The following is an 18,320-nucleotide window of genomic DNA, read 5'->3' as shown; positions in this document are numbered from 1 at the left end:
GTTTTTCCTTGATAAAGCTTTGTATTAAGCCCCAAAATTTACTGACTTCTGGACAGCTCCATAGACAGTGGTAAATATCTGCATCAGACATGCAGCACTTGAAGCATTTGGAATCAGAAGCTGTGCCCATTTGGAATCGCAATTTCGGTGTAATATAGAAGCGATGTAGGATTTGATAATTCATCTCAGCGTCTGACGCTGATATGAGGCTTTTATTCATTCTAATAAATGCAGCAAGCATGGCAGAGGTAGTGATAGTTGGGAAGTTTGACGACCATTTAGTCAGTCCTGACCGAGTGGTGCACTCTAGGCGTGTATTTTAGAATGCTATCTATGCTATTAGATTTGTCTTCTACAGTCATTGTGGTCAGTGATTTATTGAGGCAGCTACGGATTTGAAAATATACAAATAGTGGGATTGTAGTTTGTGGAAATCCCTCACAAAGACTTGTATACGTGCGTACCTGGTAAGTGTCTCGACATAGTAACTGGTATAGCAATCTGATTCCCTGAATTGATAGGGCTGCCAACGTGTTTTGCACAGTGGACCCTCGGAAATCTGGATTATGGGCTAGGGGGAGGAAAGTCGTGTTGTAGCTAGAAATACCCATCCTAAAACGTGCCTGTCTCCATGCTGTGCAAGTAGTTAGTAACATGTTGCTTTTAATCTGGGGAGAAAAAGAAGACTGACGTGTATGTAGTAAGCTAGTTTAAACATTTTTAATTGAATCTATCGCAAAAGAGTGCCCTGGCACATTTATTAACAGGTTTGTATATTATTCATTAACAGTTTCTTATATAGCGCAGCAAATTCCATTGCACTTTACAACTGGACACAATGGTTAAACAAAACTTGGTAATAACAGTCGTTCAGGTAGGAAGGCCCTGCTTGCAAGCTTACAATCTAAGGAGTACTTGCCTATCCCAAATGAAACTAAAGTAAAGTAGATTGTAAAAAACTACAGGGACTTTACTCACATATGTAAGCCCTTGCATTAACAGTGGGGAACAGGGGTGACTTAACCAACTTTAGGTAGTGACCCCATTTACAGGTGAAACTCAGAAAATTAGACTCGTGTACTGAGTACATTTATTATTTATTTATTTATTAACAGTTTCTTCTATAGCGCAGCAAATTCCGTTGCGCTTTACAATTTTAAATAACAATAACAAACTGGGTGATAAACAGTCATAGAGGTAGGAAGGCCCTGCTCGCAAGCTTACAATCTATAGGGAACTAGGCATCTGTACACAAGGAAAGGTGCTATCTATTGCATAGAATAAGAAGACATGTGAGGATATGTGTGGACTGTACAGAGTGGATGCAATTTGATAGGAAGGTTTACGAAAGTTATGTGGTCGGTTCTGGAATTTGATATGCTTGCCTAAAGAGGTGAGTTTTCAGGGAACGCTTGAAGGTTTGGAGACTAGAGGAGAGTCTTATTGTGCATGGTAGGGCATTCCACAGAGTGGGTGCAGCCCGATGAAAGTCTTGCAATCGTGAGTGGGAGCGAGTAATGAGTGTGGATGAGAGACGCAGGTCTTGTGAAGAGCGAAGAGGTCGGGTTGGGAGATATTTTGAGATAAGCAAAGTGATGTACGTTGGTGTAGTTTGGTTAATGGCCTTGTGTGTGAGTAAAAGTATTTTATATTGAATGCGGTAGAGTACAGGTAACCAATGGAGGGACTGACAGAGCGGATCTGCAGACGATGAACGTCTAGCGAGGAAGATAAGCCTCGCCGCTGCATTCAGAATGGATTTTAGTGGTGAGAGTCTCGTTTTGGGAAGACCAGTTAGGAGACTATTGCAATAATCAATGCTGGAGATAATGAGAGCGTGGATTAGAGTTTTAGCAGTGTCTTGTGTAAGGTATGGTTGTATTTTGGATATGTTTTTTAGATGCATGTAACATGATCTTGAGACAGATTGAATGTGGGGAACAAAGGACAGATCAGAGTCAAGGATGACACCTAGGCAGTACATATGCATGATTATACTTTTCAGATGTCCAACATTGCTGTATTTAAATGGTTTTTTTTTTTGTTTTTTTTTAATTGATTTTATGTAATAATCTAATTTTCTGATATTTTGGATTTGGGGTTTTCGTAACCACTAGCCTGGCATGGTCGCATCAGATGCGACTATGCCTGCAAGTGCTTTATCTGACCTGGTCGCCCAGGATGCGACCAGTCAGATAAACAGCATTAGCAGCGGCAGGCATCACTGTGTTAGCAGCGGCATCATTAGTTTCACCTTTTAAGTTGAATTACTGAAATTAATGAACTTTTGCACGATATTCTAATTTTCTGACTTTCACTTGTATGTGGGTAACACAAGAGCATTTTGTACCTGCTGGAAGTGGTCTGATTTTGTTTCCAAATCTGACAGTTTGGTGGGAGACATCTGTCTAATGCAATAGTAATGAGCTCTTACTAATACAGACTTTTCTTCTTTCTCTTTTTTCTGTAAACCAGGAAATACTCGTGTGATTAAGCAAGCCTCATTACAGAGGTTCCAGGATGAAATGGATATTGTAATGAAAGATCCATATAAGGTGGTGATGAAACAGAGCAAACTTCCAATGTCTCTTCTGTATGATCGGACAAAACCTCATGTAAGTTATTTCTGGCCATTAATAGGAGACCTAAGTCTCAGAGTAATGTTTATTAGTACATTTTATTTAATTATGGGCCTAAGTCAGATGAATGCTCATGCATTTGCAGCTGCGACCCCGTACACAGCTAATGTGCGAAAATATGCTAACGCTATAGCCCCCTGGAAATGTATTGAGATACCACCGACGGCCTTGTAGAGCCAAGCAACTGTATACAAATATGTAGCGATTGTCACTGATCCTTTGATAATCGACTCCCTCATTGACCATATGGTTACGCAGATTGGCTACAGGAATTGAGACACTGGTGTTGTATTTTGTGCTTACGATATCACAATTGTAGGCTGCGATGTTACAAAAACTGTTGTGCGATACCTGTGTTCTTGCTGGCTCTTACCATATCCTCCCCCATATGGTCCCTGCCTGTTGATCACTGTGCAAATAAATTCTTACCAAGAGCGACATCATTAAGGTACCTTGGTATGTGTGCAATTCCACTGTGACACGTGCTCAATTTACTGATAACTCAACTGTGAAAATATCAGCATTGCATACATCTCTGAATCAGTCCCTATATAAAAACATTAAGATTCATATTCCTCATGGTAGTCCTGGTTTTTGTTGGACCATCCATTTGCTAACAGTAGTGTGGCTTGTCTTGAAATAGTAGCACCAGGGTTGTCCTGATTTTCTAGTCAGTAGTGTTGGCAGGTATCCATTGTAGAAAGCAAAATTTGTATAGCACAAAGTTTCTCTTGCAGCAAGGTAGGGGGGTAGGGTTGAGGATCTAGTTTCTGCAGTTCTTCCGTTCCAGGATCAGAGTTGGTTGGTCCTTTCAAACGTTGGCGTGAAAGGGTTATTACTTTTCCTTCTTCGGAGAAGCCTGAAAACGCCAGTCAAGAAGTTTTACCGTATGTCACAAGTTTGCCGCCCTGTATCCGCTTCCTGCGGCTCATGTGTTCAAATGGGAACCGTCTCCAATGGTGGATACTCCAGTAGTGCCCTTAGCCAGGAACTGTTAGATAAGAAACTTGAGGGTTGCCTTAAGTTGATTTTTGTGGGTTCGAGTGGTTATCCACCCTGCTAGCCTCAGCATGGGTTGCCAAACAATGGAGACTTGGGCTGACTAACTTGTCGTGGAGCTCCAAGAGTTTTCATCCAGGGAGTCTTTGTTACAGTTAGCGGGATGACTCCGTGAAGCAGCGGAATATATTTGTGAGGCATGTGGTGTCAAGGACCTCTGCTATGGCTGTATCGGTGAAAGGGACCCTTTTAGCTCCGCACCTAGAGCACGAATTCACAATCTAAATGTTCCTTACAAGCACTTCCCTTCAGCAAGGTTGTTCTCTTTGCTATGAATTGGATACTATAATGCCCAGGGTACAGGTGGGGGGAAAAGCACTTTTTTTCCTGTGGTTGCCCCAAAGCAGCGAGTGCCGTGGTTTTGTGCATTTTTTTTCTTATTGTGAAGGAAAATGTACTCACTGACACCTTGCAGTTTCACTAAAAGAAAGACCTACAGTTTGAGGGTTATAATGGTCTGTCTTACTTCATGCAATTATGATAGTAGTATACTACTTCATGTAATGCAATTTTGTCCAAATAAGGCTTTGGAGGGTGTAATAACAGTCTGATCCAATACTGCTTTTATACACACAAGGTTTCAACAGAAGTTATAGAAGTCCACAAATGATCATACTACACACAGGGGCCCAAATGTATTAAGTTTTAGCAAGAGACCCACCAACCAGCTCCTAACTGCCATGTCAGAGGCTGTGTTTGAAAAATTACAGTTATGCTGGGTACACCCTGGTAGATATATCTACAGACGGACCGAGCATTGTGCTAAGCGTACACACTGCCAGATCTGTCGGGACTGACGTCACGAACTCGGCGGGTGTTCACATGCTGCTGCCCAGTACAGCTGTCAGTCACCGCCGGCGTCTGCGGCAAGTGATCGCCTGTACACACAGCACGATGCGCCAATATATTGTTAGATATATTGGCCATCTGCTGTGCTGCAGGGCCGACGCGATAGGTCTGTGAACGACGGCATTCACAGACATATCGCTCATACACACTGGCCGACGGACCCGCGAGAACGGACGATCTACCAGCCAGGTTGGCTGGTCGTTGATCACTCTTTGTCTGTCTCCACTTTATCTCTTGTTAAAGTTTTATACATTTGGGCCATAGTATTTTTTTTTTTAAAAATTACCATATTGTGAGACTGGGTTGTCTCCAGGGAGAAAGCATTTCACTTCTAATGGGAAACATCTTTTGAAATGGCAAATGTTATGTTAGTTTCTGGTGACCTCACATTCTGCATATGACCGTTACTTTATAGCGAGACAGCATACTTTCCTTTCCAATTTCACAGACAAAAATAGGATTATTATACCGTCTAATAATATGACCTAACCCCGGCTCTCTAGCTGCAGTCTTTCATCTTGATTCAAGCATCCATCAATCCTCTTTAGGAACATACAGTTCTATTCTGCATGCACATCTAAAGTGGTTCTTTCATTATTTCCGTCAACACTTTTGCTCCCTCCTATTAGCCCCGTGCATGTGTATTTTATTACATACAAAAGAGAAATGTTATCAAGAGTAAATAAAACTGCAAAGAAATATTAGCTGTTTTAAAGAGTGTTAAACCCTTTTCCAAAAACCTGACTTTTCGGATCGGTGCGTATGTATATCAAGAACTACGTTTAAAGATGACAGACCTTTGGAAATGGACTTTGTTTTGTTCAGTAGGATAATCAACATTTTTTTTTTTGCTCTAATTTTTATTTTGAGATGCTTTTCCTAGAGAACCCTTTATATTGATGGGAAAGGCCTGGCATGGGAGCTTTACTGTGCTGGCAAAAAAAGTGTGTGAAATTACCCTTGGTCTCCACTTCTGCTTTTGTTTAATCATATTCTTTGGAAAATGCATTCAATGAAATGAAGACAAGCCCTTAGGGCACAAATGTTGCAAAACAAACAGCAAGCAGACATTAATAAAAGTGAAGTGACATGCTGCTTCTGAATGGTTTTCGTTACTTTCATGGATGTCCGAGTAACCTTGTTAAGGGGAATATTCGGGGCGTTCAGTGCATCTTCTGTGCACTTTACCTGTAGTATGCAGGCACAATAAGGGTTCCTTGCTAAGTTAGATACCCCATAAGTTATATTCTAGTCTTTAAACACTTAACTGGCATGGTCAGATTTCATGCAACTGCGCCGTCCCACCCTGTCCCCCCGTTTTTGACGAGGAGATCCATTCTGCAGATGTGCATAATATAATGTTTAAATATTTAAAAAATACTTTTTCAACTTTATTAAATAAAATAAATTTTAAAAAATAATGTTAACGCTTTTGAAGGGAAAAATCGTCAGTTAAGTGGTTCAAAAAAAAAAACCCTATTAAGCCATACATATTAATAAGCTGGAAAACTCTTGATTGACTCGCCACTGTGTGTTCCTGCTGCCATTGCCCCCACTATCAGTCCTACCCAGTCTCTTCTATATTTGTTTTGTCTTTATGCTCTATAATGTTACTCTTTTCTAGATTTAACCTGTATGGACTGCGTACATTTTGTGGTACCTTTAGAAATAAAATGTAATAATAACTACATGTTCTATTTTGACAGAATTCTAAAGTTCACATTCTAGACACCGAAACATTTGAGACCACTTTTGGCCCGAAATCTCAACGGAAACGACCAAATCTTTCTGCTGGCGATGTGCATGAACTGCTCCAGAATGCTGAGGCGTTAGCAGAGACTTATGACCAAGATAAAGATAGGGATCTTGTTACAGAAGATACTGGAGTAAGGTATAAAACCATTCATTAGTATGAGATTCTTCCTAATATAAATGTGTGCACTCAGAGCAAATAAAAAAAAAAAAACGCTGTAAAAGAGGCTAGGCCAGCTAATGGTGCCCATACATCTGGCAAGTATCGTGGCAATTTCTCTGTTTTGCTGATGCCTGGGTTGGGGGATTGGGGTAATCCAACATGTTAGAAAATCTTAATGTGACTAAGACAAGCACAAGACACAAGCAACTTATGCTGATTGAAATGATATGCGGCATGCCTATATTCTGTGTGCGACAGCGCTTGTATCTACATACGAAATACTATGTAGCATTTATTTGTAATGTAACATTTTGTTTGCAGATACAGCCGCGGTCGCACACACAATATAGGCATGCCATATATAATTTGAATCAGCTGAGTCTGCTTGTGCGTCTTATTCACATAGCGATGCCAATAAGACACGTTTTTGGCAAAAGAGACGCTAACGGAGTTGCACAGATATGTCTGCTCATGCCAGGCATATCCGAATGCGTGACGTATTGAGGCAAGATGTAGAGGACACATCTATAAATAGCCACTTGCCTGGCTGAAAATATTTGGTAGGCTGGATGGCAGTGTGCACTGGCCAAGTGTCAGCTGGATGAGATCTTACAGTCCAACGGTTGCATTGGAATCCTAGGAGTCAATTTACTAAAACTTTTAAAACAGAAAATCAGATGCTGTCTATCATTTCTCTATTGCCTTTTAGAAAATAATAGACGTCATCTGTTTGCTATGGGCAACCTCACCAATTCTCTGTTTTAGAAGCTTAAGAAAATTTACCCCCTAGTCTCAAACAGAATATAAGCACATGGGAATGTTCACTGTTTTGAAAAACTCTGACACAGATCAATTATTGGTGCAGTGGCAATTATACCAAAATGGTAAATTGTGATAAAAATCAGTCATTAACATATACTTCTTATTGTTTGTCACAGACACCTTGGGCAAAATTACTAAAGTTCGATTTTGGTTATTCAAGGGATTTGACATTGTTTCAATGCGATTTCCATTCAATTTGTTTTGAACAGATTTATTAAAGACCAAGTCGAATGTCAAATCGATTCTACTCACATCCCAATAGAAATCGAATTTCTCGAAAACATCAATATATTCCCACTAAACAAACATGAAATACCCTAATTTACTAAAGTTCGATTTAAATTTGAAGTCTAAATCGAAAACCAAATTGAACCTCAAATCCCCAAATGTTTAGAATGATGGTAGACATTCAATTTTGGCTTCTAAACCCATTCTAAAAATAGGAAATTGCTTTTCTCTAACGTCCTAGTGGATGCTGGGGACTCCATAAGGACCATGGGGAATAGACGGGCTCCGCAGGAGACTGGGCACTCTAAAGAAAGATTAGGTACTAACTGGTGTGCACTGGCTCCTCCCTCTATGCCCCTCCTACAGACCTCAGTTAGAATCTGTGCCCGGCCAGAGCTGGGTGCTCCTAGTGGGCTCTCCTGAGCTTACTAGTAAAGAAAGTATTTTGTTAGGTTTTTTATTTTCAGAGAGCTTCTGCTGGCAACAGACTCTCTGCTACGTGGGACTGAGGGGAGAGAAGCAAACCTACTAACTGTGGCTAGTTTGCGCTTCTTAGGCTACTGGACACCATTAGCTCCAGAGGGATCGAACACAGGACCCTAACCTTGATCGTCCGTTCCCGGAGCCGCGCCGCCGTCCCCCTCGCAGAGCCAGAAGTACAGAAGCAAAGAAGACTTTGAAATCGGCGGCAGAAGACTCCTGTCTTCACTAAAGGTGTGCACCATTCACTGCAGCTGTGCGCCATTGCTCCCACAACACACCGCACACTCCGGTCACTGTAGGGCGCAGGGGAGGGCGGCCTGGGCAGCAATAAATTACCTTTTGGCAAAAATTAGACATATATACAGTCTGGGACTGTATATATGCCCGAGCCCCCGCCATATTTTACACAGGAAAGCGGGACAGAAGCCCGCCGCTGAGGGGGCGGGGCCTTCTTCCTCAGCACACCAGCGCCATTTTCTCTTCACAGCTCCGCTGGAAGGACGCTCCCCAGGCTCTCCCCTGCAGTATACAGGTGCATTAGATAAAAAGGAGAGGGGGGGCACATAAATTTAGGCGCATACATATATAATATAAAAACGGCAGCTACCGGGTAAACGCTACAGTACTGTGTAATTCCTGGGTTATATAGCGCTGGGGTGTGTGCTGGCATACTCTCTGTCTCCCCAAAAGCCTTTGTGGGGTCCTGTCCTCAGTCTGAGCATTCCCTGTGTGTGTGCGGTGTGTCGGTACGCCTGTGTCGACATGTTTGATGAGGAAGGATACGTGGAGGCAGAGCAAGTGCAAACAGATGTGGTGTCACCCCCGACGGTGCCGACACCGGATTGGATGGATATGTGGAAGGTGTTAAATGATAATGTAAGCTCCTTACATAACAGATTGGATACAGCTGTAGCCTTGGGACAGTCGGGGTCTCCACCCATGCCTGCTCCCACAGCGCAGAGGCAGTCAGGGTCTCAAAAGCGCCCAATATCCCAGTTAGTTGACACAGATGTCGACACGGACTCTGATTCCAGTGTCGACGACAATGAGGCAAAATTGCAGCCTAAGATGACTAAGGCTATCCGCTACATGATTGTGGCAATGAAGGATGTATTACACATTTCTGAGGAAAATCCTGTCCCTGACAAAAGGATTTATATGTATGGGGAGAAAAAGCAAGAGGTGACTTTTCCCCCGTCACATGAATTGAATGAATTATGTGAAAAAGCGTGGGATTCCCTGGATAGGAAGCAAGTGATTTCCAAAAGATTGCTGATGGTGTATCCTTTCCCGCCAACGGACAGGCTACGCTGGGAATCCTCGCCCAGGGTAGACAAGGCGTTGACGCGCTTGTCTAAAAGGGTGGCCCTGCCATCTCAGGATACGGCTGCCCTTAAGGATCCTGCAGATAGAAAGCGGGAAGCTATCCTGAAGTCTGTTTACTCACATTCTGGTACACTGCTGAGGCCTGCCATTGCGTCGGCGTGGATGTGTAGTGCGGTAGCGGCATGGACGGATACTCTGTCTGAGGAGATAGATACCCTGGACAGAGACTCTGTTTTGCTGACCCTGGCACATATCAAGGACACGGCCCTGTATATGCGGGATGCCCACAGGGACATTTGCCTGTTGGGCTCTAGAGTAAATGCAATGTCCATATCTGCCAGAAGGGTCTTATGGACTCGGCAATGGACAGGGGATGCCGACTCAAAAAAGCACATGGAGGTTTTACCTTATAAGGGTGAGGAATTGTTTGGGGACGGTCTCTCGGACCTAGTTTCCACAGCTACGGCTGGGAAGTCAAATTTCTTGCCTTATGTACCTCCACAGCCTAAGAAAGCACCGTATTACCAAATGCAGTCCTTTCGCTCGCAAAAGAGCAAGAAAGTCAGAGGTGCATCCTTTCTTGCCAGAGGCAGGGGTAGAGGAAAAAAGCTGCACCACGCAGCCAGTACCCAGGAACAAAAGTCCTCCCCGGCTTCCACTAAATCCACCGCATGACGCTGGGGCTCCACAGGCGGAGCCAGGAGCGGTGGGGGCGCGTCTCCGAAATTTCAGCAACCAGTGGGTTCGCTCACTGGTAGATCCTTGGGCTATTCAAATTGTATCTCAGGGATACAAGCTGGAATTCGAAATGACCCCCCCTCACCGTTACCTAAAATCGGCCTTGCCAGCTTCCCCCGTGGAAAGGGAGGTAGTGCTGGCGGCAATTCACAAACTTTTTCTCCAGCAGGTGGTGGTAGAGGTTCCCCCCCTTCAAAGGGGAAGGGGCTACTACTCCACTATGTTTGTGGTACCGAAACCGGACGGTTCGGTCAGACTCATTCTGAATTTAAAATCCCTGAACATCTATCTGAAGAAATTCAAATTCAAAATGGAATCGCTCAGAGCGGTCATTGCAAGTCTGGAAGAGGGGGATTTTATGGTACCTCTGGACATCAAGGATGCTTACTTGCATGTCCCCATTTATCCGCCTCATCAGGAGTACCTCAGGTTTGTGGTACAGGACTGTCATTACCAATTCCAGACGTTGCCGTTTGGCCTGTCCACGGCACCGAGAATTTTTACCAAGGTGATGGCAGAGATGATGGTGCTCCTTCGGAAGCCAAGGGGTCAAAATTATCCCATACTTGGACGATCTCCTCATAAAGGCGAGGTCCAGGGAGCAGTTACTGATCAGCTTAGCACACTCTCAGGAAGTGTTGCGTCGACACGGTTGGATTCTGAACATCCCAAAGTCGCAGCTGATTCCTACGACGCGTCTGCCCTTCCTGGGCATGATTCTGGACACAGTCCAGATGAAGGTGTTTCTCCCGGAGGAGAAGGCACAGGAGCTCGTGACTCTGGTCAGAGACCTCCTAAAACCAAATCAGGTATCGGTGCATCACTGCACGCGAGTCCTGGGAAAGATGGTGGCGTCATACGAAGCCATTCCATTCGGCAGATTCTATGCGAGGATCTTTCAGTGGGATCTGCTGGACAAGTGGTCCGGGTCGCATCTTCAGATGCATCGTCTGATCACCCTGTCCCCCAGGGCCAGGGTGTCTCTTCTGTGGTGGCTGCAAAGTGCCCACCTCCTCGAGGGCCGCAGGTTCGGCATACAGGACTGGGTCCTGGTGACCACGGATGCAAGCCTCCGCGGATGGGGGGGCTGTCATTCAGGGAAGAAACTTCCAAGGGTTGTGGTCAAGTCAGGAGACTTGTCTGCACATATATCTGCTGGAACTAAGGGCCATATACAACACCCTGAGTCAAGCGGAGCTTCTGCTTCGAGACCAGCCAGTGCTGATTCAGTCAGACAACATCACGGCGGTCGCCCATGTAAACCGCCAGGGCGGCACAAGAAGCAGGGTGGCAATGGCGGAAGCCACAAAGATTCTTCGTTGGGCGGAGAATCACGTGCAAGCACTGTCAGCAGTGTTCATTCCGGGAGTGGACAACTGGGAAGCAGACTTCCTCAGCAGACACGACCTCCACCCGGGAGAGTGGGGACTTCATCAGGAAGTCTTCACGCAGATTGATGGGAGCTGCCACAGGTGGACATGATGGCGTCCCACCTCAACAAAAAGCTAAAAAGATATTGCGCCAGGTCAAGGGACCCTCAGGCGATAGCTGTGGACGCACTAGCAACACCGTGGGTGTTCCAGTCGGTCTACGTGTTTCCTCCTCTTCCTCTCATACCCAAGGTGCTGAGAATAGTAAGAAAAAGAGGAGTGAGAACAATACTCATTGTTCCGGATTGGCCAAGAAGGACTTGGTACCCAGAACTACTAGAGATGATCACAGAGGACCCCTGGCCTCTGCCTCTCAGACAGGACCTGTTGCAACAAGGGCCCTGTCTGTTCCAAGACTTACCGCGGCTGCGTTTGACGGCATGGTGGTTGAACGCCGGATCCTAGCAGAAAAGGGCATTCTGGATGAAGTTATTCCTACGCTGATAAAGGCTAGGAAGGACGTGACAGCAAAACATTATCACTGTATATGGCGAAAATATGTTGCTTGGTGTGAGGCCAAGAAGGCCCCTACAGAGGAATTCCAGCTGGGTCGATTCCTGCACTTCCTACAGTCAGGGGTGACTTTGGGCCTAAAATTAGGGTCCATAAAGGTCCAGATTTCGGCCCTATCCATTTTCTTTCAAAAAGAACTGGCTTCACTGCCTGAGGTTCAGACGTTTGTTAAGGGAGTGCTGCATATTCAGCCCCCTTTTGTGCCACCAGTGGCACAATGGGATCTTAATGTGGTGTTGGATTTTCTGAAATCCCACTGGTTTGAGCCACTTAAAACGGTGGAACTAAAGTATCTCACGTGGAAAGTGGTCATGCTGTTGGCTTTGGCTTCAGCTAGGAGGGTGTCAGAATTGGCGGCTTTGTCATGTAAAAGCCACTATCTGGTTTTCCATATGGACAGGGCAGAATTGCGGACTCGTCCACAATTTCTGCCAAAGATGGTGTCATCTTTTCATTTAAACCAACCTATTGTGGTGCCTGCGGCTACTCGTGACTTGGAGTACTCCAAGTTGCTGGACGTAGTCCGGGCTTTGAAGATTTATGTCGCCAGAACAGCTGGACTCAGGAAGACTGAGTCGCTGTTTATCCTGTATGCATCCAACAAGCTGGGTGCTCCTGCTTCAAAGCAAACTATTGCTCGCTGGATCTGTAACACGATTCAGCAGGCTCATTCTGCGGCTGGATTGCTGCATCCAAAATCGGTGAAAGCCCATTCCACAAGGAAGGTGGGCTCTTCTTGGGCGGCTGCCCGAGGGGTCTCGGATTTACAGCTTTGCCGAGCTGCTACTTGGTCGGGTTCAAACACATTTGCAAAGTTCTACAAGTTCTACAAAGTTCTACAAGTTCTACAAGTTTGATACCCTGGCTACCCTTGTGTTTGCCCATTCGGTGCTGCAGAGTCATCCGCACTCTCCCGCCCGTTTGGGTGCTTTGGTATAATCCCCATGGTCCTTACGGAGTCCCCAGCATCCACTAGGACGTTAGAGAAAATAAGAATTTACTCACCGGTAATTCTATTTCTCGTAGTCCGTAGTGGATGCTGGGAGCCCCCCCTTGTTTTGAGCCATCCGTTGGGTGAGGCTCGGTTGCTATTCATATTGTTAACTGGGTAATAAGTTAACACAAGTTGTACGGTGTGATTGGTGTGGCTGGTATGAGTCTTACCCTGGATTCCAAAATCCTTTCCTTGTAATGTCAGCTCTTCCGGGCACAGTTTCACTAACTGAGGTCTGGAGGAGGGGCATAGAGGGAGGAGCCAGTGCACACCAGTTAGTACCTAATCTTTCTTTTAGAGTGCCCAGTCTCCTGCGGAGCCCGTCTATTCCCCATGGTCCTTACGGAGTCACCAGCATCCACTACGGACTACGAGAAATAGAATTACCGGTGAGTAAATTCTTATTTTTAAGTCCCTAGAAGCATGTAGGGCAGTCTGGAAGAAGCAATAATGGATGTCCAAGGTTATGGTATGTTGTGGACCTACTTACACAATGCAAATCACCTGACTGCGATAACCCTGGAGGATCAATCGGAGCACCATCAGCAGCTTAATGAGTTGAATAGTGCACATATTTATACTTAGACATCAAAATTATTCCATTATTGTTCAATAGATAGCACCAGAGCACAATATTGGGCAATTTGGCTGGAAAATATATAGAAATTTTAAATCATGAGTGAAGTAACTGGCTATCCTGATTCAACCCATGATGCCTACATCCTCAGCAATTCATACCTGTCTGCAAAAAAACTTGTGGGACAAATGCCAGAGGGATGGGTGTTGTGTAAAATACCAGTATGTGCTAATAAAGCAACAAATAGTAAATGTTACTATATTCTAATTTGTTCCCCCTTAACCAAAAAAGGTTATTATGGTTATAGCCATTGCTCTTGGCTTCTCACTCCATTGTCAAATCCACAAACTCCTGCTGATCACAAGTATAAAAAGGCACATATAGTCACCCAATCCATGACAGAATGCATCTTCTTTTTTTTTTTTTTTTTCAAAAGGCATATTATATAATTTAGCAGAAATGGTCGACATTGTGCTCTGCTGCCGTCTATTGCATAATCATGCAAAAAATAAACCACTGCCCCCACATTATGCAATAAACAGGGAGCATGCAGTGGGGTTTTGACCAAAAACTGACTGTGAACACACAAAATTGAAGGCAGGTTAGGAGTAGGCTTATTCCCAATTATATCATCTCTCTTCTTTTTTTTTTTTTTTTTTTTTTTTTTTTTATTAAAAAAACTACTACATTTTCATTAGTTAAGTTTTCATGTATCAAACAGTGTAAAGAGAGAGCTTCCCCTTTATTTAGTGTGCCTGTGATATATTTGGACCAGTAGGAAGCAATAAGGAAGATGTCAATGGGCATTTGAGGTTTGATTTAGGAAGGGATTTCATAAATTCAACTCAAAATTCCTTCCAAACATGATTCCACATCGAATTCGATTTGAAAATCGAATGCAAATTCGATTTTTAGTAAATAAGGAAAATCTCAAAGTTAGAAACTCAAAAGGAATCCATGAATCTTCAAAATCGATATAAAGTGCTTCCCAAAATCCTGGACAGGTGCAGCAAAACTACTTTGTAAAAATGACTAAAATCCCCCAAACTATAGTTCATGTTCGCTAATAAACACAAGGGGCTAGTTTTACTAACCTGCAGTTTGTTGAAGCTGCCGATCGCAGCTTTAACCGATGATTTCAAAGAGGCAACTGTAATAAATGCTAAATCAGGTTGGTTTAGCGTTTTATTTGTTTCAAAAGTCCTACAGCCTCTAGCATCTAATCCAATAGCTGATACACTTAGGAAGACTTGGATACTCCATGACAAATCCCAAACTGGAATCTCAACCTAATTTTATAACCGATACGTAAAACCAATCCAGTCAAATCACAAATCTCCTTCCTCAGCGACATCCCTAAGAGTACTGGTATGCTAACCTGTTTAACAAGTGGTTCTAAAAATATCATAAAACTCTTCTGAAACATAGAGAGCATTAATTTCACTACACATTGTATGATTTTGTTTTTTGTTGCATCTGTACATATGAAATATGATTGTCATTTTGAGATCTTGTTCCATTTATTGGGTTAACATTTTTACAGTGATCTATACAACCAAGAATTATGGACCAATTTTTATTACCATTTTTTGCCCTATGTTTCCCTTACAATTTTTAAACGGAACTTGAATTTATCCAATTTGTAGTTTTTTTCTGGGCAACATATATTTACCCTATAATTTAGGATCTGTGGGGCACTTAGCAGCAAGTGGTGTATCTGGGGGTCTGAGTATTTCTGGCAAAGTAAGGGACTGGGGCACCCTTTGCCCCCCCCCCCCCAACCGTATATTTTAAATAGAAACGGCGTGCCCACCAAAAATGGGGTGTGGTCTCATAGTGCCCCTTACTCACATTGGGTTAGTGCCTGGGGGGGTGGGGTTAGGATTAGGCACTGGGGGAGAGTTAGGGATAGGTACTAGGGGAATGGTTAGCCGCTACCCCTGGAGGGTTAGCCCTAGCCGCTACCCCTGGAGGGTCATGCCTAGCCGCCACCCCAGGAGGGCTAGGGAAGAGTCGGGATCTTCAGTGTCAGGATGCCGACCACCGGCTTTCATACCGAAACGTTTTATTCTATGCCACACATCAATACCCATTATAAACATTACGCCACACAGTAGAGCCCCACATTCACATCACACTACACAGTATTATGCCTTATACACATTATGCCACACAATAGTGCCCTTTACACATAATGCCCACTCTGGGTGGTCATACCTGGTGGCGGAGGCTTCTCCCTTTAACGCGTCTGCATGTGTACCGTTCGGTCCCAGCCAGGTCAGGATCTTTTAATCTTACCTTTGATCTCCCAATTCGCATTCTCAGAAAGAGTAGCAGGCTTGCTCCAGCGGTCACCATCTTTGTCAAGGATGCAATGCCTCATGGGATTTGTAGTTTATCTTTTACTGCTAGAGTTATTTGGCCAGGGGATCCGTGAGAGAGGGGAGCCCAGGTTACCGAGCCCATGTGCCTTCCCCTTAATTCGTTTTTTATTCTACCTCCTGGCCGCTGGTGACACCACCGGGTGTCACCCCTCCTTGGCCGGCACCCATTCTTGCCATGGGGTAGATACGCCCCATGCTTTACAGAACTGTAAAAAAGTTTGAAATGCTGTTCTGAACCACTGTTTAATATATTGGGGATAAGGTTGTTAAAAGAAGACCCATGTATCCTTCCCCAGATTACATTAACCCCTTATTTGCTTACACAGTGATTTGCTGGTATCCATTGCTACCAAGTCAGTTTAGGTATTGGAATATGGCAGCATTAACATAATTGTAATTTCTCTATCGTCCTAGTGGATGCTGGGGTTCCTGAAAGGACCATGGGGAATAGCGGCTCCGCAGGAGACAGGGCACAAAAAGTAAAGCTTTAGGATCAGGTGGTGTGCACTGGCTCCTCCCCCTATGACCCTCCTCCAAGCCTCAGTTAGATTTTTGTGCCCGGCCGAGAAGGGTGCAATCTAGGTGGCTCTCCTAAAGAGCTGCTTAGAAAAGTTTAGCTTAGGTTTTTTATTTTACAGTGAGTCCTGCTGGCAACAGGATCACTGCAACGAGGGACTTAGGGGAGAAGAAGTGAACTCACCTGCGTGCAGGATGGATTGGCTTCTTTGGCTACTGGACATTAGCTCCAGAGGGACGATCACAGGTACAGCCTGGATGGTCACCGGAGCCTCGCCGCCGGCCCCCTTGCAGATGCTGAAAAGAGAAGAAGGTCCAGAATCGGCGGCAGAAGACTCCTCAGTCTTCTTAAGGTAGCGCACAGCACTGCAGCTGTGCGCCATTGCTCTCAGCACACTTCACACGGCAGTCACTGAGGGTGCAGGGCGCTGGGAGGGGGGCGCCCTGGGAGGCAATGTAAACCTATTTTTTGGCAAAAAATACCTCACATATAGCCTCCGGGGGCTATATGGAGATATTTAACCCCTGCCAGAATCCGTTGAAGAGCGGGAGACGAGCCCGCCGAAAAAGGGGCGGGGCCTATCTCCTCAGCACACAGCGCCATTTTCCCTCACAGAAAGGCTGGAGGGAAGGCTCCCAGGCTCTCCCCTGCACTGCACTACAGAAACAGGGTTAAAACAGAGAGGGGGGGCACTAATTTGGCGTTAGAAATATATAAAAAGATGCTATAAGGGAAAACACTTATATAAGGTTGTCCCTATATAATTATAGCGTTTTTTGGTGTGTGCTGGCAAACTCTCCCTCTGTCTCTCCAAAGGGCTAGTGGGTCCTGTCCTCTATCAGAGCATTCCTTGTGTGTGTGCTGTGTGTCGGTACGTGTGTGTCGACATGTATGAGGACGATGTTGGTGAGGAGGCGGAGCAATTGCCTGTAATGGTGATGTCACTCTCTAGGGAGTCGACACCGGAATGGATGGCTTATTTAGGGAATTACGTGATAATGTCAACACGCTGCAAGGTCGGTTGACGACATGAGACGGCCGACAAACAATTAGTACCGGTCCAGACGTCTCAAAAACACCGTCAGGGGTTTTAAAACGCCCGTTTACCTTAGTCGGTCGACACAGACACGGACACTGAATCCAGTGTCGACGGTGAATAAACAAACGTATACCTTATTAGGGCCACACGTTAAGGGCAATGAAGGAGGTGTTACATATTTCTGATACTACAAGTACCACAAAAGAGGGTATTATGTGGGATGTGAAAAAACTACCTGTAGTTTTTCCTGAATCAGATAAATTAAATGAAGTGTGTGATGATGCATGGGTTCCCCCCGATAGAAAATTATTGGCGGTATACCCTTTCCCGCCAGAAGTTAGGGCGCGTTGGGAAACACCCCTTAGGGTGGATAAGGCGCTCACACGCTTATCAAAACAAGTGGCGGTACCGTCTATAGATAGGGCCGTCCTCAAGGAGCCAGCTGACAGGAGGCTGGAAAATATCATATAAAAGTATATACACACATACTGGTGTTATACTGCGACCAGCGATCGCCTCAGCCTGGATGTGCAGAGCTGGGGTGGCTTGGTCGGATTCCCTGACTAAAAATATTGATACCCTTGACAGGGACAGTATTTTATTGACTATAGAGCATTTAAAGGATGCATTTCTATATATGCGAGATGCACAGAGGGATATTTGCACTCTGGCATCAAGAGTAAGTGCGATGTCCATATCTGCCAGAAGATGTTTATGGACACGACAGTGGTCAGGTGATGCAGATTCCAAACGGCACAAAGGTGTATTGCCGTATAAAGGAAGAGGAGTTATTTGGGGTCGGTCCAT

At 44.7% G+C, this 18,320-nt stretch overlaps 1 protein-coding gene across 1 annotated transcript in view; it reads left to right on the top strand.

Annotated features, from left to right (window-relative positions):
- The window catches only part of GNL2 (G protein nucleolar 2), a 133,111-nt gene that overhangs the window by 52,762 nt on the left and 62,029 nt on the right, over positions 1 to 18,320 (top strand). Inside the window, exons 4-5 of the mRNA XM_063954346.1 lie at positions 2,476 to 2,615; positions 6,254 to 6,438. Coding sequence (XP_063810416.1) covers positions 2,476 to 2,615; positions 6,254 to 6,438 — 325 coding nt within the window. The remainder of the gene's footprint in view (positions 1 to 2,475; positions 2,616 to 6,253; positions 6,439 to 18,320) is intronic.

The sequence above is a fragment of the Pseudophryne corroboree genome, chromosome 2 (assembly GCF_028390025.1).
Source record: "Pseudophryne corroboree isolate aPseCor3 chromosome 2, aPseCor3.hap2, whole genome shotgun sequence".
NCBI classification, from domain to species: Eukaryota; Metazoa; Chordata; class Amphibia; order Anura; family Myobatrachidae; genus Pseudophryne; species Pseudophryne corroboree.
This window is presented reverse-complemented; position numbering and strand designations above follow the sequence as displayed.